Source organism: Aotus nancymaae, unplaced genomic scaffold, assembly GCF_030222135.1.
Source record: "Aotus nancymaae isolate 86718 unplaced genomic scaffold, 86718_ANA_hifiasm-v0.15.2.pri h1tg000069l, whole genome shotgun sequence".
Lineage (NCBI taxonomy): Eukaryota > Metazoa > Chordata > Mammalia > Primates > Aotidae > Aotus > Aotus nancymaae.
The window spans coordinates 427,321-453,082 of record NW_026988484.1 but is presented as its reverse complement, the minus strand read 5'-3'; the positions used below and the strand labels follow the sequence as shown (position 1 = coordinate 453,082).

At 42.3% G+C, this 25,762-nt stretch overlaps 2 protein-coding genes and 3 pseudogenes across 3 annotated transcripts in view; all 5 read left to right on the top strand.

Annotated features, from left to right (window-relative positions):
* Positions 1–2,283: 2,283 nt before the first annotated feature.
* LOC105725996 (complex I intermediate-associated protein 30, mitochondrial-like) lies at positions 2,284–3,417 on the top strand (annotated as a pseudogene).
* A 4,056-nt stretch (positions 3,418–7,473) lies between these two features.
* LOC105725995 (glycerol-3-phosphate dehydrogenase, mitochondrial-like) lies at positions 7,474–13,475 on the top strand (annotated as a pseudogene).
* Positions 13,375–16,271, top strand: LOC135270926 (vomeronasal type-2 receptor 26-like; annotated as a pseudogene).
* A 383-nt stretch (positions 16,272–16,654) lies between these two features.
* Positions 16,655–25,762, top strand: part of LOC105725992 (zinc finger and SCAN domain-containing protein 5A-like) — a 97,271-nt gene continuing 88,163 nt past the window's right edge. Inside the window, exons 1-2 of the mRNA XM_021673464.2 lie at positions 16,655–16,874; positions 18,176–18,277. Of these exons, the coding sequence (XP_021529139.2) occupies positions 18,245–18,277 (33 nt within the window). The 5' untranslated portion in view covers positions 16,655–16,874; positions 18,176–18,244. The remainder of the gene's footprint in view (positions 16,875–18,175; positions 18,278–25,762) is intronic.
* The window catches only part of LOC110568823 (zinc finger and SCAN domain-containing protein 5C-like), a 111,844-nt gene continuing 104,294 nt past the window's right edge, over positions 18,213–25,762 (top strand). For both annotated transcript variants that reach the window (XM_064367351.1, XM_064367349.1), the window contains exon 1: positions 18,213–18,277. The gene's annotated coding sequence lies outside the window, so the exon portion shown is untranslated. The remainder of the gene's footprint in view (positions 18,278–25,762) is intronic.

Genomic DNA, 25,762 nt, shown 5'->3' with positions numbered 1-25,762 from the left:
GCTTTATTTCCCATTGGGTTTTACCAACTCTACCTTGTTTTGTTTTTTATGTTGAGCAAAAGTTTTTTGTTGTCAGCTGACTGGAGTTTTCTTCATTTACTTCTGCCGTCTCTCCTTTCTCTTACACCCTCTGCTGCATGACAGACAAAACATCCTGTGTAATAGTCTGGGGTTCCTTAAAGAAAATGGAGAAGGTGCAACTCCCTTGTGGGAGAAACATGCTTTTCCTTATCAAACCCCAAGTCTGTAAACAGAAAAGTTCATCTCAGCTCTTAAAGTGCTTGCTTTTGTGTTGTGTTACCCGATTTGTTGACTAAAATAGTTATTGCAACAGATGCTACTCTTCGGGTTTTAAAGAACAGTATAGTTTAGGCAGTTAGAAATGTCATTGTTTAAAAAAATTTTTTTTTTTCCTAAGTGCACTGTAAAAACATCACACGGTCTAGCCTCATAATAATTCTCCCTTTTTGAATACCCAGCATTTAATGTGGGTTTCTGCCCAGAGCTCAGAGAGCCACTTAAAGGGTACGTAGTCCCTATCGAAATAAAATTGGTCTCCTTATACAATCCTATGATAGATTTTTAGAATTCTATATTTGAGGCCGGGCGCGGTGGCTCACGCCTGTAATGCCAGCACTTTGGGAGGCTGAGGCGGGCGGATCACGAGGTCAAGAGATCGAGACCATCCTGGTCAACATGGTGAAACCCCGTCTCTACTAAAAATACAAAAAATTAGCTGGGCGCGGTGGTGCGTGCCTGTAATCCCAGCTACTCAGGAGGCTGAGGCAGGAGAATTGCCTGAACCCAGGAGGCGGAGGTTGCGGTGAGCCGAGATCGCGCCATTGCACTCCAGCCTGGGTAACAAGAGCGAAACTCCGTCTTAAAAAAAAAGAATTCTATATTTGATTTGGCATCCCTCTTTAATCTTCTAGCATGCCAGACTTTTTCTCCTCATACTTTTATGATGCAAATTTTTCTATTTGATGTCCATCTGAGTTGTGTTTCCTTTAATATGCAAATTTAAGGCTATTTAGCTGACAACTCCCTAGAGCTGTGAAACAGGTTACCAAGAATCTGAAAGTGTATGATAGGAAAAAAGAATGCTTTTTGTGAATCAGTAAGATGTGCTTCTATTGGCATGTCTAATACATCTGTGTATTTATGTTATGTACACAATGTTTCACTACTGAAAATATATTTTAAAAAGCTCTAATTAATTGGCTTAAAGAAAAATAGCATGTACATCAAATAGTTTATCAGGAAAAAGAAAGACTACTCAAATGCTTTTTCAAGTTTATGTGACTTAAGTAAAATCTTAATAAGCTAGGTTTAAAATTATTAGTAAAGTAATATTAGAAATGTCTTAAGAATTGCCAGCATACGTTTTTATTTGCATTTATTGATCAAACAATTTCATAGTTATCCCTGCCAAATACTATAAGGTGTCAACATTTGACATAGGAGTTGCAAAAATATAAACACAGACAAAACAGAATGACTTTTGCTTGTATAATCTTTGATAAATAAAAAGCTCTATCTTGAATTTAGTCAAATTATCGTAAGTTCTGATCTTGTGGCTTTAGGCAGTCTAGTCCACAGGCTCTAAGGAGGTTTGTTTGGGAAAGTACTCTTATCTTTTTGTTTCAGAGCTGAACTATAAAGTGAGTTCCTCTGACAGGAATGAGCAAGGACAGTTTGGAGATTAGAAGCAACATGGAGTCAGGTTAGATCTTTTTTACTGTCTCAGTTATGGTGGTTTCATAATTTTAAACAATGCCTATCAAAGTTTCGATCTCTTGACCTCGTGATCCGCCTGTCTCAGCCTCCCGAAGTGCTGCGATTACAGGCGTGAGCCACCGCGCGTCTGGCTTTCACAGTTTCATAAACAATGTAGGTAAGTGATTAACACAAGATAATTAGGTGGATGTACTGGGATGAATACATGTAGACAAAGTTGTCATAATTTCAAATCTAAATATTAAATAGTAGATATTTTATTATTTGGGTTTTTTCAACAAAACATATTGTAAAACAATTCTTAAAAAAAGGTGTGTTCTTTTTAAAAAGACATACACTCTTTTGTCTAATTCAAAGCTTATGTAAAGGTTTTATATAAAACAAGATAAAAGAAACCAGGATACTTGAATTGAATCTTAGAAAGACTGGAAAAAAAAAAAAAAGAAACCAGGAAATAAGAGAGATGTAAAGGAAGTTAAATAAAGAGGTTTTCTCCCCAGTGCGGTGAACGTCCAGCCTCTGGAGGTTGGGCAACTTACATTTTGATTTTTTTGTATCGTGGCTTTGGCTCACAAATTGCTGCACGGCACTTACATTCTCGGAAAATGCTCTAAGCCAACTACTGCCTTGCATTCATTTTTGAGTATTCACTTTGCAGAATATCCCAGTAGTCTTCAAAAACCAGTGACTTCTCTTGGCAAAAGCCTCCTCACAGCGGAAGACTGAAGGGGGTTTGCAAGGACATCACCAGAAAGAAGTTGCTTTACATGTAACTTCTTCTGAGGAGAAGCCTGAAGTTGTTAGTTTCGATAAAGCAATTAAAGATAAAATAAAAGACCATTTTAGGCATTTGAAGGATGAAATTGTGAATCATTGGATAGGACCGGAAAGCTGCCCTCTGCATGCAATCTTGCTGGAATAAGCCAAGGTTGTCTGGCAGTTCCAGGGGAAACAAGATTTGGATAAGTGGATTGTGACTTCTGATAAGACGATTGTAGGCAGACGTGAAGTCTTCTTGAAAATGCGCAAGAATACCAAAGTGCACTGCTCTATGGAACTCTGAGCTCTGAGGTGCCTCAAGACGGGGAGACTACCCAAAGTGGGTACTGTGCAATGATACTTAGAATTCAGAGGGGTGCTTTTGAGAGGAAGATGTCTTACAATCGGTCCCAGTTCAGTACTCTGTGTCTCCATGTACATGGGGATGATTGGCCTTGGATGGTGAATATCAGGGAGGACACAGATATAATCCGGAGGAAGAGTCAGATGTATAGTTACTTCATGTTCACCTGTCAGGGGCCCTACTGGCAGGAGGTCAAGATCCTTTTTCCAACCTTTTTTTCTCTAATCAAGGAAGAATCCGGGATGTTCAGAGTCAGCTTCTGCTTGACAAGATCTCTTCTATAGATTTACTTGCTGCTAAAGTAGATGGACCATTCTTCCTGGAGATAGATTTTAGTGGAATGTTTACTGATCCAGCCTACGCAGAAGAATTTGCCTATGAAATTTCTCCAGGGCTTAACCCAAGACTTTTTATTTTTTTTTAATCTTTAAATTCTGGGGTACAAGTGAAGAATGTCTAGGTTTGTTACATAGGTATACACGTGCCATGGTGGTTTGCTGCACCCATCAACCCCTCATCTACATTAGGTGTGTCTCCCAATGCTATCCCTCCCTCAGTCCCCCACCCCCTGACAGGCCTGGATGTGTGATGTTCCTCTCCCTGTGTCCATGTGTTCTCACTGTTCAACTCCCACCAGTGAGTGAAAACATGTGGTGTGTGGTTTTCTGTTCTTGTGTTAGTTTGCTGAGAATTATGGTTTCCAGCTTTATCCATGTCCCTGCAAAGGACATGAGCTCATCCATTTTATGGCTGCATAGTATTCCATGGTGTATGTGCCACATTTTCTTTATCCAGTCTATTATTGATGGGCATTTGGGTTGGTTCCAAGTCTTTGTTATTGTGAACAGTGCCACAGTAAACATACATGTGCATGTGTCTTTATAGTAGAATGATTTACAATCTTTTGAGTATATGCCCAGTAATGGGATAGCTGGGTCAAATGGTATTTCTAGTTCTAGATCCTTGAGGAATTGCCACACTGTCTTACACACAGTAAGGCCACTGCTCTATAGGGTCATGGGTGTCCCCTATCGCTGTGCTAAGGCACAGGATTTGAGAAACAGAGACGGACACAGAAGGACTGGAAAAGAGCAGCTGGGCTCGGGGGGCCACGCCACCTATGAGCAGAGACAGGCAAGGCCTTGAACATCCAGGAGCATCTGTATTTATTGGGTACAAGACAGGGGGAAGGGTAGTGAGTGAGATTATCTTAAGGACAGTGATAGGGTCAAGACAATCACGTGCACAATAAACAAAGGATCCACCCGCGTTAGGTCACCCAGGCTAGGAGGTAGGTCGTGCGCAGTGAAGAGTGCAGTGCACAATATCTCTTGTCTGGGGCAGGCTACTTCTAAGGAATTCTATAGGAGGATGCTATTGAGTCAGCATAGTAGCAGAGCTGACCAGGTCTACGGCCACCTGCTGACAGCTTCCAGTGATTTCTATAGGAGGATGCTCTGAGCAGCATAGTAGCTAGAGAGCTGACAAGTTACACAGTCACGAAGGCGCGATTATACTGGAGGAGTCTTAAGCCCTCAGAGGCTCGTGGGATCGCTGATCTGAGGGCAGCCTTCCACAAGAACTGGATGCAAGGTACTACAACTCCTTTTTCAGGAGGAGAGGCTCTTGCTCCAAGCCTGCCATGCAGTGGGTATCTTTACAATACTGAATGCTGCCACCTGGGCCATATTCTTGTCCTGGTATAACTGTTTTTCCCTTAAATCATGCTCTGTACCGTGTCTGCTCTAGACATTCCTCCAACTATAAGCAAGATATGCTTATATATGTAAAAGCTGTGTATCCCTTAATTTATGCTCCGTACTATGTCTGTTCTAGGCATTCCTCAACTATGAACTAAGATATAATTGTATATATGATGTATATGTGTGTGTGTGTGTATATATATATATGGCAATAACTGAGTAGTAGGATATTCTTTAGGCACTAATTCTATAAACTAATATATGATTATATATAAGGGATTATATAAAGGAAATAACTGAGTAATAACACTATAAACTAAGATATTCTTCAGGCACTAATTGTGCTGGGGATCTGCTTAGCTCTTCTTCCTCGGTGCCCAGATTGGGGGTTACCCACAGTCTTCCACAATGGTTGAACTAATTTACACTCCCACCAACAGTGTAAAGTGTTCCTATTTCTCCACATCCTCTCCAGCATCTGTTGTCTCCTGATTTTTTTAATGATTGCCATTCTAACTGGCGTGAAATGCTATCTCAATGTAGTTTTGATTTGCATTTCTCTAATGACCAGTGATGATGAGCATTTTTTCATATGTTTGTTGGCCACATAAATATCTTCTTTTGAAAAGTGTCTGTTCATATCCTTTGCCCATTTTTGAATGGGTTTGTTTTTTCCTTGTAAATCTGTTTTTTGTAGATTCCGGATATTAGCTGGTTCTTTGTAGATTCTGGATATTAGCCCTTTGTCAGATGGGTAGATTGCAAAAATTTTTTCCCATTCTGTTGGTTGCCAGTTCGCTCTAATGTTTGTTTCTTTTGCTGTACAGAAGCTCTGGAGTTTAATTAAATCCCATTTGTCTATTTTGGCTTGTGTTGCCATTGCTTTTGTTGTTTTAGCCATGAAGTCCTTGCCTATGCCTATGTCCTGAATGGTTTTGCCTAGGTTTTCTTCTAGGGTTTTTATGGTGTTAGGTCTTATGTTTAGATTTTTAATACATTTGGAGTTAAATTTAGTGTAAGGTATCAGGAAGAGATCTAGTTTCTGCTTTCTGCACATTGCTAGCCTGTTTTCCCAACACCACTTATTAAACAGGGAATCCTTTCCCCATTGCTTGTTTTTGTCAGGTTTGTCAAAGATCAGAAGATTGTAGATGTGTGGTGTTGCTTCTGAGGCCACTGTTCTGTTCCTTTGGTCTATGTCTCTGTTTTGGTACCAGTACCATGCTGTTTTGATTACTGTGCTCTTGTAGTATAGTTTGAAGTCAGGCAGCATGATGCCTCCAGCATTTTTTCTATTTGCTTAGGATTGTTTTGGCTATGCGGGCTCTCTTTTGGTTCCACATGAAGTGCGAAGTGGTTTTTTCCAGATCTGTGAAGAAGGTCATTGGTAGCTTGATTGGGATAATGTTGAATCTATAAATTACTTTGGGCAGTATGGCCATTTTCACGATACTGATTCTTCCCAACCATGAGCATGGAATGTTTTTCCATCTGTTTGTGTCCTCTCTTATTTCGTTGAGCAGTGGTTTGTAGTTCTCCTTGAAGAGGTCCTTTACATCCTTTGTTAGTTGTATTCCTAGGTATTTTATTTTCTTTATAGCAATTGTGAATGGGAGTTCACTTTTGATTTGGCTCTCTGTTTGTCTGTTATTTGTGTATAGGAATGCTTGTAAGACAAGATTTTTAAATAAAGATCATGTGGTAGTTTTGTTTTATTAAACTAAGGGTACTAGCATCTACAATAATACAGACAAAATAAAATATTTCTTTAATGGCATCCAAGAAAAAAAAGACAAGAAATAGAGTTTTTTTGTAAGACAGCTTAAAGAGAAATAATATGAGAAAGAATCTTGTATAATAAATTTAGTCCTAGAATAAAATGACTAGTTGTTTAAGAAAGAGTGAAGTTTAGGATAAACTAGGAAGTCAAATCATGTCATAAGTTGTCTGTATAAGTCACTGTAGGAAGATTATTAAACAAATAAAACAATTTTTTATATAATCAAGTTGTCTATAAAGAGAAATGATAATAGTCTTTCTGTAGATTGGGTTTGATGTAAAAAACACTATACCATAAATAATTGGTTAGAAAAACAAATATTTAAGGAATAGATTTATTCAATAAATTATAAGAGATTTTATTTATTAAAGTTTAACCCCAAATTCGATTTTTATTTCATTTCACTAGTTTTGGTTTTCGCTCCCTTTTTGAAAGGCACAAAATAGTAACACCTCCCTTCACTCATTTTCAAGTCATATAAGTTTGTTATCCTTGGGTTCCAGGTTTTTTGTTTGTTTGTTTGTTCTGGTTGTCTGATGCTAGCAATGTTTTCTTAAAGGCCTAAAGGAAATGTTTTCTTTGAACATAATATTCTGTGCACTGCAGAAGGTTTTGTTGTTTGTTTTTTGCCTTTTGGTAACCTGCCTAGAAGATTTTATGTTTCATTGCTTAGAAAAAACTGAGATTAAAAAAATTTTCAATGAAGGTTATTATATTTATCTTCTTGTATGTGCAAAATTAAAGTCCTTGTGACATTGAGTAACAGGGCTTTGACTCCTGGGTCTACAAATAATACTAAGCCCTACAAAATCTTAAATACTGACTGCTTATATTGCATTTATTGCCCATCATATATGCAGTCTTTGAGACACCACATTTCTGATTCTGAGATCTTAGAAATAATAGAGATAGAAACAGAGCAATGTAACTTTCTTGGGGACAACTATAGAAACAGGGTAACAGTTAACTTGATTAATGGTTAGCTAACTCAGAGTACTTCCTGAGGTTGCATGGATGAATTCTATTGAAGGTAGACCCAGATTTGTTTTTAAAGAGAAATTCAGAAGGATTTATTTACTTAAATAGTGAGCCAAAGAAATGTGGATGACCATTGCTGTGAAGGCTATGATATGAGGGCGAGCCTGGTGCTAACCCACGTTGAGGATGGATCTTCCCCATGCAGGCCAGTGACTCACAAGCCAGGCTCCTCTGGGAACACCCTGAAGACACAGCCAGAAGTAATTTTTACCAGTTATGTAGGTGTTCCTTAATTTAGTCAAGTTATTACCTGGAATTAACCATAACCCATGTGCAAAGTTGTATATGCAATATTTCAATTTACACAAGAAAACTGCAGGCTCAGACAGGCTTATCACTTTCCAAATTGACCCAGTAATCGAGTGAAACATGTTGAAGCAAGGACATATTGATGCATGCTATAACTAGATGCGCCTGGAGGACATTATGCTAAGTATAACAGATCAGACACAAGAGCACACATATTGTGATCCTGTTTGTATGAAATTTCCCAAGTAGGCAAATACGTAAAAAAGAGGAATTAAAGCCTCATCTTCAGGCCCATTAGAATATGCCAATCAGAATAAACTGCATTCCTCAGACCCAGAGCCAGAAATTTAAAACTATTCAACTCTTCAATGTCCAGGGACTATTGTGGAAGAGTTGGGTGTGTGAGATTGTAAAGGCCATTTTTGAGAGTTAAAATAACTTCAATTTTTCTATAAATTAACCATTAATGTCAAAGGCACACTGATGCAAGACCAGAATATGGGCCCGTGTCAGATTAACAAAGTTTCTTTTTTTTTTTTTTTTTTTTTTTTTTTGAGACGGAGTTTTCGCTCTTGATACCCAGGCTGGAGTGCAATGGCGCGATCTCGGCTCACCGCAACCTCCGCCTCCTGGGTTCAGGCAATTCTCCTGCCTCAGCCTCCTGAGTAGCTGGGATTACAGGCACGCGCCACCGTGCCCAGCTAATTTTTTTGTATTAGTAGAGACGGGGTTTCACCATGTTGACCAGGATGGTCTCGATCTCTTGACCTCGTGATCCACCCGCCTCGGCCTCCCAAAGTGCTGGGATTACAGGCTTGAGCCACCGCGCCCGGCCAACAAAGTTTCTTAAAGCATTAACTGACTCCTTAATAAAGGTTATAAAGGAAGTTGTATCTTATGAACCAGATTAAAATTTCATAGAATGTTCATAAAATTTTGAAAAACTAATTTTATTAGGCTACTTGTTTGGAAAATTAAGTCACCTCCCTTTATGAAGATTCTTACCTTTATTATAATCCTTTATTATAAAGATTATTACCTTTATTTATAATCCTTGAGTTATCACTTTGGTTAAATGAATGACTTAATTTATGATGGCCTCTGATCTTATTTTGTGATATAAAGTGTTTTAAACTTTGATATTTGACAAACTTTCCAAAATGACATTATAAACTATGTCTTTTTCTGACCTAACTAAACCTTTAAGCTATTAGGTTCCCTAAAGTCCTAAAATGACATGTTTAGTCTACTAAGTATAAAAATTATACAGGAAGCATTGTCAGATATAAAATAGTGTTTTATTTCTTAGGGCTGTATTTGTATAAATATGTTATTGGGATGTGTTCCAAAATTATGGGAAATGCCTGTAATTGTCATATGATTTAATGTACATCATCAATTATGATTATAATTGTTATTTTTAATTACTTTGTGCCACAGAGGTAAGCAAATTTCCTTGTCAATTGTGTCTTTGATTATGGCTGCCCCAAAACATTTTGTCATCCACAAACAATTGTTGTTTTTGTTTTGGTCTTCTTTAGAAGGTGGTTTTCTCATCAGCTGTAAAACTTTTAACATTTGCTCTTGAGTGCAGGTTTCTTTTTTTTTTTGAGACAGGGTCTCATTCCCTTTCCTGGGAAGGAGTGCAGTGGTGTGATTTCAGCTCACTGTAGCGTCTGCCTCCTGAGCTCAAGTGATTCTCGTTCCTCAGCCTTTCAAGTAGCTGGGATAACAAATGCCTGTCACCATGCCCAGCTAATTTTTGCATTTTTAGTACACATACGTGTTTCACCATGTTGTCCAGGACCAGGTGGATTCACAACTGAATTCTACTAAATGTACAAGGGAGAGCTGGTACCAATAGGACCAACTTTACTTTAGTTTTCTCTTAAAACTCTTCAAAAGATAGAGGAGGAGAGATTCCTCCCTAACTCACCCTATGAAGCTAGAATCACCCTGATACCAAAACCTGTTAAAGACACAATGAGAAAATAAAACTATAGGTCAATATTCCTTATGAGCATAGGTGCAAAAAATCCTCAAGAAAATACTAGCAAACTGAATCCAGCAGCACATCAGAAACTCAATTAACCATAACCAAGTTGGCTGCATTCCTGGGATACAAAGTTGGTTTAACATATGCAAATCAGTAAATGTGATTCACATCATCAACAGAATTTAAAGCAAAAGCCATATGATCATCTCAATCAGTGCAGAAAAATCTTTTGATAAAATCCAACATCTCTCTATGATAAAAAAAAAAAAACTTTCTATAAACTAATCATCAAAGGAACACACCTCAAAATAGTAAGAGCCATCTTTGCCAAAACCACAGCCAACATCACATTGAATGGGCAAAACCTGGAAGCATTCCCCTTGAGAAGTGGAACAAGAGAGGGACGCCCACTCTCATCACTCCTATTCAACAACGTACTGGAAGGCCTTGCCAGAGCAATCAGACAAAAGAAAGAAAGAAAGGCATCCAGATAAGAAAAGAAGTCAAATAATTTCTCTTTACTGATGCTATAATTCCATACCTAGAAAACCCTAATGACTACCAAAAAGCTCCTGGAACTGATAAATGAGTCCAGTAAGCTTTCAGGATACAAAATCAATGTATGAAATTCAGTAGGATTTCCATACACCAATAACTAAGCTTTCAGGATACAAAATTAATGTACAAAATTCAATAGGATTTCCATACACCAATAAATTTATAGCGGAGAGCCAAATCAAGAATGCAATTCCATTTACAATAGCTGTAAAAGAAAAGGAAAGAAAAGGAAAGAAAAGAAAAAACCCTGAAATACATATAACCAAGAAGGTGAACTACATCTCTACCAGGGGAACTACAAAACACTGCTGAAAAAATAAACATAGATGACAAAATTAATGGAAAAGTATTCCATGCTCATGAATTGGAAGAATCAATATTGTTTAAATGGCCATACTTCTCAAAGCAATCTATATATTCAAAACTAATCCTATCAAGCTACTAACATCTTTTTTCACAGAACTAGAAAAACAGAACCCAGAATTAAGCCACACACCTATAGCCACCTGACCTTAGCAAGTCAACAACAAGAAAGCAATGATGAAGAACTCTCTATTCCATAAAAGGTGCTGAGATTGCTTATTACACACCATCCAGTTCCTTCAGAAGAAGATATTGACTTCATTTTGAATGAAGCACGTAATTACCTTAGCTGAGATGTTGAAGTGAGAAGAGGGGACATCCTGGCAGCGTGGAATGGTATCTGTCCCCTTGTTACAGATCCCAAATCTGCAGATACTCAGTCTAGCTCCTGAAATCATGTTGTCAATATCAGTGAGAGTGGTCTTATTGCTACAGCAGGTGGAAAGTGGATAACATACTGGTCTATTGCGGAACATACCATAAATGCTACTAGGAACACTCACAATTTGAAAGCAGGACCAAGTAGAACAGCTGGGCTTTTCCTTCAGGGGGATAAAGATTGGAGCCCCACACTCTACATTAGGCTTACCCAGGATTATGGACTTGAAAGCGAGGTGGCACCGCATCTTGCTGCCACCTATGGTGATAAGGCTTTTGAGGTGGCCAAAATGGCAAATGTGAATGGCCAAAGGTGGCCTATTGTTGGAGTACATCTTGTGTCAGAATTTCCATATATTGAGGTGAAACATGGGATTAAGAAGTATGCCCGCACCACTGTGGATGTGACTTCACATCATACTTGCCTGACCTTTCTAAATGTCCAGGCAGCAGAGGAAGCTCTACACAGGATTGTTGAACTGATGGACAGAGAACTGAATTGAGACAATTATAAGAGGAACAACTTGAAACAGCCAGGAAGTTTCTATCTTATGAAATGGACTATAAATCTCGATCAGTAACAGTCAACAGATCACTCTGAAATTAGCCTATTGCCTTCAGACATTGACAGGTATAAGAGATTTTCTAAGTTTGATGCAGACCAGAAAGGCTTTATTACCATTATTTGTGTTCCATGTGTATTAGAGAGTATCAATGCCCAGATGGATGAAAATACACTCCATGAAATTCTAAGTGAAGTCAACTGGAATAAAAATGGACAGGTTGAACTCAATGAATTTTTGCAGTTGACTGCTGTTTAAAAAGGGTGTCTGGAAGCCAGCTTGCTATACTAATGAAAACTGCAGAAGAGAACCTAGACAAAAGAGTTCCAATTCCAGTGGACCACAGTTACAGCAGGGACCAGGCTTAGAATGTGACTGACCTATGCAGATCTGTGTTTGTTAAACAGGCCTTGTTTCTGCATGCTTTGCTATGAATGAAGTTCCTTTAAGGACAAAGAAAAGCACACTTTTCTTCTTTTGAGCATATTTGCTCTTACTTAAAATCTGCTAAATTCTAAAACATACAGTCCTTCACCAATCTCAGAGACTCATTTGGAAATAAACTGATTTCAAGCTGTTATAAAGAACCCCAGCATTTTGTATAAGTTCTTAATTAAACCTATACAGCTTCCTTACCTGACTTAAGAAAGGGGGACAAGAAACAGGGGGGAATGAGCTTCTTTGAAATTCATTCCAAACACAAAAGGAAAGGTTTCCCTTTGCATATAAACTTGACATTAGTTGATTCTGTTGGGGTCCGGGTGGGTATGCAAGGACTGCCTTTTATTATCAAGTGATTTATTTCAAGAGCCTTTAAGGGGATTCAGATGAAGTAACCCCCATCTGTGCTGGAGAGTTGGATACTCCTTTAAATAGCTCTCACCACAGTCATAACGATAATGATAATGCTGGATTATTTGTTACGCCAAGATTGTCTGCCTCATATCCATCATACTGTCTGCAGTATTCTTGCTTTCAGTCAATATAAACTGAGTGTAACTTTAGGATTTCTGCTATTAAACGCATGATCCCTCTTCTGCTTCAGTTTCTGGCTTTGCTTCTTTCTGTTTCAAAATACATAGCTTCCTCTTTCGTATAACAATAAACTCATTCTCACTTTTGCTAAATATACTGTAAGAGTTATCATGGATTTTATTTTTCTTTCTTATGCATCTGCAAAGATTTTTGGCATATGAATGTAATACTGAAGTTAATGATGCTATAACTTGCAATGTTTGCTTCATGTCAGCCTTTTTTAAGGAGAAAGCCCTGCTGTTTTTAAAGAATAGCAAGTGTAAGCTCAGCACTAGGTGAATATACACACTGCACGTGTGCGTATGTGGTACTTTTATGTATTGTGTTGGGTTATTCTAGATTGGACTGTTAAATACTACGTGTGAGGTTGGGTTGCCATTTTTATAACTGTCTTGGTGTTTTATGGCCATTATTTATTACTTTTGATGTTCAGAATGAGCTACATGCATTTATAGACCCAAAAGAGGATGTATTTAATGTGCTTTGTTTTTAACTGAATAAGAACTGGAAGCATGAATCAATAAAACTGATTAAAATGGTCAAAAAAGCAGCTGGCGAAGTGTTAATGTTTTTCCTTAAAACACATGCAGCACACACACACACTCACACACACACCAGCCAAATGGTGTATCTAAATGGAGCTGTGGTGGTGAGAACTCTGGGCAATGGAATCTTACCCCAAATGTGCAGTGCTCTGTTTTGGAGATAGTGATGCCCTTTTTGTTTGTTTCAGATATAAAACAATGCAGGCTTTGTCCTGAAAATCATTAGCCAAACAAGAAAAAGGAACACTGCCTTCCCAAACAGGAGACCTTCCTGGCCTATGATGAACCTTTGGGCCTGTCTCTGGCATGCACAGCTTGTCCTACTCTGCCCTCTGTTCTGATCCTTGTGGTGTTTGTGTGGCACTGAAACACTCCTCGGAGCTGCACCCTCCTTGTCTTCTTCATGTTATGCTTTTTCTCTTCCTTGCTCTTCATTGGCCGCCCCGCCCCTGCCACCTGCCTCCTCCGACAGACCACCTTTGCAGTTATGTTCACAGTGGCTGTGTCTTCTGTTTTGGTGAAAACCATCACTGTGGTCATAGCCTTTCAGGCTAAAAGGCCAGCAAGCAGGATCTGAAAGTGGATGAGTCCCCAGAAATTCTGTTGTCTTCCTTTGCTCCTTTATCCAAGTGACCCCCTGTGGAATCTGGCTGCGGGCATATCCTCCCTTCATAGACAAGGACCCTCAGTCCACGCCTGGCTACATCATCATCCAGTGTAATGAGGTCTCTGTCACTGCCTTCTATTCTATATTGGGCTATTTGGGCTTCTTAATTTTGGGGACCCTTGCTGTAGCCTTTCTGGCAAGGAACTTGGCTAATGCCTTCCATGAAGCCAAGTTCCTCACCTTCAGCATGCTGGTGTCTTGCAGTGTCTGGGAGGCCTTCCTCCCACGTGACCACAGCAACCAGGGCAAGGCCACAGTGGCCGTGAGATCTTCTCCATCATGGACTCCAGCGCTGGGTTACCTGGCTGCATCTCTGCTCCCAAGTGCTATGTGATCCTCCTTCATCCAAAAAGGAACACTCTTCAATGTTTAAATGAGAAGCCTAGGCCAGGCGTGGTGGCTCACGCCTGTAATCCCAGCACTTTGGAGGCTAAAGTGGCTAGATCGCTTGAGCCCAGGAGTTTGAGACCAGCCTGGGCAATGTGGCAAAACCCATCTCTACAAAATATACAGAAATTAGCTGCAGGTGGTGACATGTGCCTGTAGTCCCAGCTACTCAGGAGGCTGAAATGGGAGGTCAAGGCTACAGGGAGCCGAGATCACACCACTGCACTCCAGCCTGGAAGACAGAGTGTGACTTGGTCTCAATAAATAAATAAATAAGAAGTCCAAAAAAACTAGAAACAGACCAAACAATACACAGACTGAGAAGGACTGTAATGGTCGTTAGTGGTAAAGAATTTGAAACCTAACTGAAGAAAGCGTACCTGAAAATTAATAAAGATTGAACAACTTGAAAAAAATGGCAATGAAAGATAGGAAATTTACAGAGGCAAAACCTGAATATCCAGTGAATAATAAAAAGATTCTGTCTGGCTCAAAGGTAGTGAGTTTTACCAACTGATTGTCCACAGTCAGTCACAGACCAAATTCCTTGTTTTACTCTTTCACCCCTCCGCACTAATGCACTTGACTAGTCATTAATGAAGAAAAAAAAGATGCTAAGCCTAATTGCTAGTCAAAAATTCAAATTTTAAAAAACAAAATAGTTAATTACTTCTCACTACAATGACAAAAATTACAAATCTGTAATCACTAAGTGTTGATTGGGATGTGGAGCATGAAGAGAGGTCTGTGAAGGTGCTGGAACTACTGACTGGGATTTTAGCAGCGAAATCAACCTCAAAGTTCAATTGTGCACCCTTTAGTTACGTTACAGATGGTGCCATGCTGGGCCGCAGAGCTTGCCCCAGGTCCCGAAGCAAAGTGGCACTGCCTGGACTAGAAGTTCATCCCCATCAATTTTCACTTACGGAATCTCAGGGCTCAGTAAAGAAGAATGATTGACGGAGTCACACAGCAACTGGTGTGACAGGGACAGGTTTCCAGAATTCCAGTGTCTTAATACCAAGCCCTTGTAGCATTTCTCAGAGAGAACAAAACCACTGGTCTTGTGTGCTCAGAAGAAAGCTTAGTGGTCATAAAATCCGATACATACAACTTGCAGATCAACACACCAAGACCTTGGAGGAAGTGAGGGCAGTAACTTGTCCAAATCTCCAAAGAAAAGGTAAGAATGGTGATCATCAAAGCTGCTGCCAGGCGCGGTGGCTCAAGCCTGTAATCCCAGCACTTTGGGAGGCCGAGGCGGGTGGATCACCAGGTCAAGAGATCGAGAGCATCCTGGTCAACACGGTGAAACCCCGTGTCTACTAATACAAAAAAAAAAAAAAAAATTAGCTGGGCATGGTGGCACGTGCCTGTAATCCCAGCTACTCAGGAGGCTGAGGCAGGAGAATTGCCTGAACCCAGGAGGCGGAGGTTGCGGTGAGCGGAGGTTGCGGTGAGCCGAGATCGCGCCATTGCACTCCAGCCTGGGTAACAAGAGCGAAACTCCGTCTCAAAAAAAAAAAAAAAAAAAAAAAAAAAATGCTGCTGACACTTAAGTGGTCACTGTGTGCCGGCTATTGCTCTGAGGTTCTCTTAATTCTCACAACGACCCCTACATTTTAACATCAAATTCTAACATCATCCTCACTTTACCTATGGGGAAACTGAGGCACAGGGTGTGTCTCTCTCTCTCTCTCTCTCTTGCCTGAGGCCCGAATAGTAAGGGAGCAGAGGAGGGGCTCCAGACACTATTTCACAAAAAGGGAAACCGAGGCCCAGAGAGGGTGAAAAGTCACCGGCTCACCCTCTCCGGAACGAGTGGTACTGGGTAGGTGGCCTCAGACATAGCTTGACTCAGAACCCACAGCCCCTTCAACTCAGCTTTCTCCCCTCCCATGGGCGGCTGTGAAGTCACAGGGGAACTGGGAGGGGCCGTAACCATGGAGACTGGCCCATTCAGAAACAGGGTGGAAACTGGGAGTTGCCCTCATGTCCCGGGCCACCACTTTGGAGCCAGCATTTTTGGTCTCGGAAATGAGACCCAGAGCGCCTCGCGCGAGCACCCCCAACTTCTCCGCAGACGACATGCGGCACCGCCCGGGTGACAGCAGCACCCGGACCCCTAGACTTCACAGACGCAGAATGAGGGCCGAGCCGCCGCAATGCGCGTGTGCAACTCTGTCCCGGCCTTGTGGCATCTCCACCAATCGGAATCCTGCTTTTTGCCTGGCCCCGCCTTATTCTCAGACTTCCGGTGTCTCGCTGGCTCCAAAACCTTAAAACTGGAGGACTCGGCGACTTCCAGAGACTTCTGGGTATTGTAGTCTCAAAGGTGCAGAGCAACAGGAGGAGCACGTTTTAGTAAAAAGAAACTTGGAATACAAATGCCTACACCAGTGATGGTTTGGCGGGTTGGAAACGCTTGTTAGGTTCTTTCACCCGCTGTTATTTGTGGGGAAAGCAGGAAGGGAGGAGAAGGGAGGCGGCCGCAGAGGCTTCTGGGAGTTCAGGTTCAGCCGACGGAGCAAGGGCTGGGAGCTGCGACCCCCGCCCCGGATCCGGAAGTGGTCTCCGAGGCCTCCTAGCAGCCAATGTGAATGCGAGAAGCCCCCGATCCAGGCGTCCCGCTCTCCCCGGCCCCGCTCTCCAGGTCCTACCACGATGACTGACTCGTTTGCGGCTTTAGGACCGGTTGTAGGGGGCTTGACCGTCACTAGTAGACGTTTCTGATTGTGTCGCGGTCACCATGGTAACGACTTTCGCTTCCCTTCCGCCCTCTTTGGTGACGTCATTGGAGGAGGCCGGGCTGGGGTGGGTTGGGGACAGGGAGTGCGCATGCGCCTGGGGCGAGGGGGCGGGAGGAGGCGAGATCCGTGGGAGGACCGAGCTCAGGGGTGGGATTGGAGGAGTTCCCGTGACCTTCCGGGTTGTTTGTGCGGAGGGGCAGCTTTATTTAAATAATAATATACGTGCAGGCGACCTGTATGATTTCTGGCGGCGTGCTTTCTAGTAAGTGCGCAGAGACTTTTCGCAAGAATTGATTCACTCTTTTCCCCTTCCTTCCCGATTTTTGGTTGGAAACCCAGACTTTCTTTCACGCCTGTCGCCAGGTTAACTAGGTCACTGTTTGCTCTCAGGAGCAACCCTTCCTCCTGCAGTTCGCTTGGTCCTTGATTACAGGTTCGTGCTGTGCATTCATTCATTCAGTGAGTGCCGAATAAGTGCTAGTGGCCAAGGATACAGCGGCGAGCTCGACAGCTGAATGGCCTCAGACCTTAGCAGTTTCTCAATACCAGGGTTATTAACACTGGGGGCTGACATTGCTTTGTTGTGGGGGGCTGGCTGCCCGGTGCGTTGTAGGATGTCCAGGATCTTCCCTGACCTCCACCCACTGGATGCCAGGAAAAATCCTCTCCAGCCTCCAGCTCCCTGGTTGTGACAACCGAAAGTGTCTCCAGACATTGCCGAATGTCCTCTGGGGGCTGAAGTCAGCCTACTGAGAACTATTGCCCAAATGGTTTTCCTGAACACTCTTCTATACCTTTCTTATAACTTGGTCACCCAGTAAACTCTCACCAGCTGGTTGAAATTTCATATGGATGTCTGGACATGATCTGACATATTAATTTCATTTTAAATCAAATTTAAAAGCATACCCACCATCAAAGGGAAAGGATGTTTAAATGTACAAAGGCCATTAATGGTATGCGGGAGAAGTTACAAAAAACTAACATCAAGCACCTGGGCATATAATCATCTGGTTAGCATATAAAACCTTCTAATGATAAATGAATTTATAAAGCTAGTTTAAAAATTAGTTACTCCTGGGTTCCACCAAAATAAAATACGTCGTTTTTGCCTAAGTTATCTATGGAGGGATTGGCATTCTCTTCTGATATGGTTTGGCTGTGTCCTCACCCAAATCTTATCTTGAATTCCCACATGTGGGAGGGACCCCTGGGAGGTAATTGAATCATGGGGGCAGGTCTTTCCCATGCTGTTCTTGTGATAGTGAATAAGTCTCACGAGATCTGATGGTTTTTTATAAAGGGGAGGTTCACTGCACAAGCTCTCTTCTCTTGTCTGCCGCCATGTGAGACGTGCCTTTGACCTTCTGCCATGATTGTGAGGCCTCCCCAGCCACGTGAAACTGTAAGTCCGTTAAACCTTTCTTTTGTAAATTGCCCAGTCTTGGGTATGTTTTATCAGCAGTATGAAAACAGACTAATACATCTTACATCTGTCTGTCATCAACTTACTGGGTGGTTTCCGTGGCTTTTAGCAGTTTCTTTATTACATTTTAAAGGATCGTTTGCACATGAATTGCTATAAGAAAAGACAAGAGCTTCCTATGAGCTGTTATGCAAACACAGCCATATCAACTCAGTCAGAATGTTACAAATAAAAGCTCATAATCGTAGCAGCAGTAGTAACAGTAACTGGTGCTAGCAGGCATGGTGTGCTGACAATGCCTGAGCTATGCTTGCAGGATTTCTGTGGAAACACTGTCTTTAACTCCCACAATGACCGTATGAAATAGGTGCAGTGTGCATCCCCATTTAGCAGAGGAGGACATGGAGACACAAGTAAAATAAGTGCAGCTGAAGAGTGGAGTATTTTTTATTTTACATTTTTAATTTTGAGATAATTTTGTATTTACAGAGAAGTTGCAATGATATAGTACAGAGGTTCTCACGTATCCCTTCCGCGCTTCCTCTACTGTTAACGTCTTATGTAATCCTGGTAGATGTGTCAAAACTGTAACATTGCTACAGTGCTGTTAACTCCAGACTTGATTCACATCTCCCCAGTGTTTCCTCTAAAGTCCTCTTCCTGTTCTGGGGTCACGTGTGGGACACCACATGACGTTTAGTTGCCATGTCTTCCTGCCCTCCTCTGATCCGCGGCAGTGTCTCTGGCTCTCCTTGTTTTTGATGACCTTGACAGTTTTGAGGAGTACCGACCGGGTGTTCTGTAAAATGTGTCTCCATTTGGAATTGTCTGAGGCTTGCTCATGACTAGACTTGGGTTATGGGGAAGGACTGACTTTAAAATTTTTTAAAATTTTCATTAAAAATTTTAAATTGATACTCGGTTCAATTATTAGACAATCTTTAACCCATGTTTGGAAAAACCTGGATATGTGAATCTCCTTTTTAACTATAAATGTTAGAAAATGTAATTGCAGATCAATTTTAACATTCAAATTGAGATGTGCCATAAGTGAAAAATACACAATGGATTTCAAAGACTTCATACAAAAAGGAGGATATAAGTGATCTCATTAACAATTGCTTCTATTGATTACTTGTTAGAATGTATCTTGAGTATATTGAATTAAATTGTACATATTGTTCAAATTGATTTTACTGGTTTCTGGGCTAGCAGGAAGTGTGAAATAAATGTGGCTCACAGATTTTTACTGGGTAACACTGCCCTAAATAGTAGCAATACATTAATTGAGAAATATGTGCCAGGCAGTGTGTTTTAGAAATATTATCTCATTTAGAACACATGGACACAGAGAGGGGAGCAACACACACTGGGGCCTGTTGGGGTGTGGGGTTGCGGGGAGGGAGAGCATTGGGAAAAATAGCTAATGCATGCTGGGCTGAATACCTGCGTGATGGATAGATAGGGGCAGCAGACCACCATGGCACGTATTTACCTATGTCACGAAACTGCACAGCCTGCACATGAACCCTGGAACTTAAAAATGTAAAAAAAAAAAAAAAATTATCTCATTTAAACTTTATGAGGCAAGCTCAGTAGACTGTTTCTTAAACTCCACTTTTGAATGTTCTCTGGGGTAAAAGAAGACTCCATCCCTCTATGCAATATACCAACCGATGCTTCAGGCTCACCGAACGCCCCTGGCTAGTACAGTGCCTTCTAATACGCCTTCGTTCTTCTCTGTAGGTTCAGTTGCGTGATTACCAAGAGCTGGTTGTATTTATTCTAAACCTTTTCATACACAATTACATTTAACATAAATGAGGAAAATAAGAGTACGTAGGCAAAGAATATTTTCCATCAGAACAATAATTCAGTGGGAAGGGTGATAAAGGCTGATTGTTAATAAGAGCAACAACAAAAAATATGTGAAGTTGGAATGGGCAGGATGGTACTGGGATAATCTTTTTCTTTTTTTTTAAAGTAGTGAGGATTTTGCTTCAATACCTTTGGAAGCATGCCTGTGTCTCTACTGACCTTTTAAGGTACAAACTGGAAATTGTAGGTCCATAGACAGGTCCAATAATAACAGCAACAAAAAACCCTGGTATTGTATCAAAAGATTGGCAAATGAGTGTACAGTTTTATATTTTAAAACAAAATGCTGAAAGTATTTTTAATTATCTGTTGGAACCAACTTATTTGATGAAGCAACCAGTGATGGTTCTGATCATGATGATAAGAGGACTTCTACCCTGCTGTTACTATCCCCATTGTACAGATGGTAGAATAAGGCATTAAGACACAATAACCTCCTCAAGGCTGCATATCCAGTAAGGGGTGGAGCTGGGATTCGAACCCAAGACACCTGTCTCCAGGGACCAAGCTCTCAACCAGGACATGGAACTTCCTCCAGAATAGGCGAGAAACACGCAGGCTGGAGAGCTGGACACGGCTGTCTCCTGGAGCAGCCACATCCTCACATCTGCATTTCCTCGGTGGGGGAGTCCCAAGTCTTCACACAAAAGAATACGGAATTTGGAATGAGTCAGACTGGCTCAAATCTCAGCTCTGTAGCTTAGTGTGATGTTGGGCGAGCTGTCAGTCCCTCTAAGCTGTAGTTTCTTCACCTGTCAAGTACACAATTAGCTGGTATTGTTTATGATTCTTGGTGAACCACCAGCATACCTGTTAATTCTCAATGTTGGGTGAATGGAATAACCAAACCTTCTCAGCCATTTCAACAAGTATATGTTTTATTATGGAAGTAGTGGGGAAAGTTTGAGAATGATCTGGAGGAGAGATTTTAGGAAAAACCCCTGCAGATGCATCTCAGCCGCTCTGGGTGCATCCTCCCCAGGCACGGCTCCCCAGGTACAGACACCTTCCGGCCATGCCTCTGGGCACCCAGTTGCCATTCCTCAAAGGACCCAATTCATTACCCTCCACACAGAGAGCTTTCTTCAGAGGTGAGAATGCCTGGGAGATGGAGGCCTTGTGAAGGCTGAGCTGAGATGGAGCAGGCTCACTAGAAAGAACAGCAGGGATCATCCCTAAGAAAGGAAAGAAAAGAGAGAGAAATCTGTGCATTGGTTTTCATCATGCATTCTCAAACTCCTTGCCTGGTGCTCTCTCCATCCTCCCCTACAGGAATCTTTGTGACCCGCCTGAAGCCCACCTCCCCCCTCCATCAGCCTAGTCCACTCTCCCCCGTCACTAGGTTCCACCCACTTTGTCCCTACACCCACCAGGCTGTTCCAGCAGCTGGAACACGCTTCCCTCAGATCTCATGAACCCTAGCTTAGCCCAATCACCAGGGCAACTGTCTCCTCCTCAGAGCAGGGCTCTTTTAGAGACCAGCCAGCGGAAGGAACCGCCCCCTCCAGTTCCTCACCGTCCCAGCGCCGGGCTGGAGCGCGTGCTGCTGCCCCACCTCCTGCTAGAGGGCGAGCCCCACGGGAGCAGGGACCGCCCAGGCCTGCCTGCACTGCACCCTCAGCCTGGTGCCCTGGAGTCGCCGCAGGGTTGCAGGAAGAGAACCTTAAAGTTTGCTAATGGGGGCTGGAGTTCCAGGGATGGATCAGGGGTATTTCTTGCTCCCAGAGGGGCTCACACGTCTGTGTGAGCTGGGGCCCTCAAACTGTGTTCCACAGGGCCAACTGCAACTGCATCCCTTTCAATAAAGTTTGTTTTTGTAATTGAGGTAAAATGCCCATAACATAAAATTCACCATTCTAACCATTTTGAAAGTGCACAATTTAGTGGCTTTTGCTAAATCTATGCACAAATAGATGTGCCTTTTTCACCTCTAAGAGGAACATTTTCATCAACCCAAAAAAGAAATCTATTAAGCAGTCACTCCCCTCACCCTTCTTCCCCTCAGCCCCTGGAAACTACTAACTGACCTTCTCCCAATCTGTATATGTAACATACGTGGCATCATATACTGTGCGGGCTTTTGCATCTGCTTCTTTTACTCAGCACAGTGTTTCCAAGGTTCAGCCGTGTTGCTGCACATGCCAGGACCTCATTCCTTTTTTTAGGGCTGAATAATAATCCGTTGTATGATTGTACCATGTTTTGTTTATCCGATCGTAGGTAGTTGGGCACAGTCACAGCCATCAGTGTATTCTCTGTGATCGCTTTGACCTCCAACAGCAGAGGAGAATAGTTGCAACAGACCCCGTATGCCCGAAAAGCCAACACTTGCTATTTGGCCCTTCACAGGGAAAGTTTGCCAACCTCTTGGCTGATGGGTTGGAGGCACACTGTTATACGAAAATAACTATATGGTTTGACTGGTACTTCAATGTTTGGTTAAAGAGAGCCTGAAAAACCAGTCAGCACCATTCATTTCCCTCAGCAGTCCTCCTCAGTGAAATCTGAAGGGTTGCTGAACCAAAGCATTGCTTAGGTGAATCTTGAGGATTTTTCTAGTTAGACACAGATCAAGGGATCAATGTGTGTAGTGGCATATGGAGTGGGGAGAAAATACGATATTTTCAGGGGAATCCGAAGTGCTTTAATAGAAGGCAGATATGGTGGCTTATGTCTATAATCCCAGCACTTTGAGAGGCCGAGGCGGGTGGATCACCTCAGGACGGGCGTTCCAGACCAGCCTGGCCAACATGGTGAAACCATGTCTCCACTAAAAATACAAAAATTAGCTGGGCATGGTGGCATTCGCCTGTAGTCTCAGCTACGTGGGAGGCTGAGGCAGGAGAATCACTTGAACCTGGGAGGCCAAGGTTGCACTGAGCCGAGAGCCTGGGCAACAAGAGCGAAACTCCGTCTCAAAAAAAAAAAAAAAGTTTAATAGGGACAGGACGGAATGTGGGACAAAGAGAAGTGAAGATTGTAGAGAAGCAGGAAAAGTCTGGAGTCTGAGAACCATTGGGTACCATGGCAGGAAGCTGAACTTGATCAATGGGGCAGAGGCTTCCTGCCATGTTCCCTGAAAACTTGGGATGTGTACCTAAAATACAGCACATCGACTAAAATTTTTATTCACTGGAGAGCCACACCCACCTGTTGCAAGCTTTACATATAGACCTTGGAAAAAAAATTTTTATTAACTGAAGGGCATGTAGAATTTACAAGGCAAACTGTTAGATAACTGTTACCATTTGAGTGACTTATCTCTGTGGGTTAAGATTTTTTCTCCACATGAACAATTGAAAGGAAATACTGAAAGATATGGGATAATACAGAGAAGCGTAAGACTGCAAAGGCCTCAGCAGATGAGAATAGTTAGGAGGTAAAAAAGAAAGAAAGAAAGAAAGAAAAAGACTGCAAAGGCCTTCAGAGTAAGACGTGAGACCGCAAAGGCCTTCAGAGTAAGACGTGAGACCGCAAAGGCCTTCTGTACCCGGTGCTTGCAAATCTTATCACCTGACTTCATAATAAGTAAATGCCACATAGTTAACCTGACGAAAAGTATTTCTGATAATGAAAAGCAACTTTGAATTTTTTATAGATTGGGATTCCATGTAAGATTTCAGTAGAAACGTGTTTCTACTTTCTTTTAAAGTGTGAAAGACGCTGGTAGTAGTTGATGAGCTTCCACTGGTGGATTTAAGCTGGAGTGTCGCAGCGGGTGGAGGTATATCGTATCACGCCACTGCCTCACGTGATATAATTTACATTTTTTAATGTAAAGAGAGCACTGGGGATGCCAGGGAGAAGATGAAAGGCGGGCAACGTAAGAGAGGCTCTTTGTAGCTGTCAAGGGAAGAGAAATCTCCCACCTGTCTTTAGTACTTTCTCTCCATGCCTTGGACCGTATCCTTGACCAGGGTACCATCATCACATGGAAACTGAATAGCCTCTCAGCTGGCCTCTGTACTTCATGTCACTGAGACATGTCCCTTTCCCTCCGACAGCCTTTCTGTGGCTTCCCGTGACTCAGGATTGGGTCTAAGTACTTGCTCTAATCTTGTAGGTCTGGGTGGTCTGCTGAGCATGCCACCTACACTCCTCCCACAGCGCTCTCCCACTCCCTCCCCTTCTTCTGCCCCCATTTTTCTTTCTGACTCCAGGCACGTCTAGGCCACTCTCCACCCCAGGGCCTTTTTACAAGCCAGTTCCTTCACCTGGAGTCTCTTTCACGTGTTTTCTCTCTGACTGACAACCCCTCATTCTACAGGCCTTTAATTCAATGTCACTTTCCCAAAGAGCCTTTCCTTCATCACCCAACTATCCAGGGTCAGGTTCTTCAGTTTTTTTTTCATAATATGCTGTGCTTTTTCTCTGTAGCTCTAAGCATCACCTGTAATCATCTAATTGTTTTCTCGTGAGCACAGGAATCTTGTCTGCCCTGTTCACCACTGCATCCAGGACACATCAATGAGTAGATGTAAACGCAGAATTATCATATGACCCAGCAATTCCACTCCTAGGTATACACCCCAGAAGATTTTAAAACAGATATTCCAACAAAACATGTTTATAAATGCTCATAGCACCACTACTTTAAAAGGTAGAAATGACCCAGTGCACTTTGCCTGATGGTGGAGAAACAGAATGTGGTGTCTCCACGCAGTGGAGTACTCAGCGGAAATGAATACAGTACTGATACAGGGTAGAACTTGATGAACCTTGGAAATACTATACTAAACGAATGAGGCCAGACAGAGGGCCACGTAGTGTGTGATTCCACGGGTATGAAGTGTCCAGAACAGGTAAGTTCTCCGAGACAGAGAGCAGACTAGTGGTTGCCAGGAGCTGGGGGAGTGACGATGTCATCGGTACCGAGTTTCCTTTTAGGATGATGGGAGGATTCTGCAAACAGTGGTGATGGTTGCCCAACATTGTGAGTGTACCGAATGTCACTAATGGTTCATTTTATGTTGTGTGTGTTTGGCCACAAGTCCTGAGACTTGCGGAAAAATGATAGAGTTCATAAAGCAGCTCCTCCTGCCTGAGATGTCCCTGTCATTTACACTGTGTTTTCCGGCCCATGTCAGGCAGTGGCTTGCATTTAAGGGTGACAAACTTGGGACTTCTCATGCATTTCTGAGTTTCTATGATCGTGGCTTCCAAATCCACCTGTGTTCCTTACCTCAAATGCCAGGCAGTTGGGATGAACCTCCCCCACCCCTCCTCAGCAGTGGGAAAAGCCCACTTCCGTGCTGTCACATGCCTGATGTCCAGTTCCAAGTTACAGTAGTGGCAGTAACACTTGGGAGGAAAAAGTGAACCGGGAACAGAGAAGGAAACAGTTGGGGCGAGGCGAGTGAATTCCTTCCCTCCCTCCCTTTCTCCCCATCTCCCCTCCCTTCTTTCCTGCCCTCCCCCTCTGCTCTTTCCCTCTGGTTGTGACATCCTGTGGGGTCTTGCTGCTGCATTCAGCCCCGCCTCTCACCACTCCCACCTTTTTCCCCATCTTCCAGCCAGTCCTCCTCCCCAGAAGCAGCACAATCTCCTAAGCTGGGGTTTCTCAGCCTCAGATTCCCGCCATGTTGA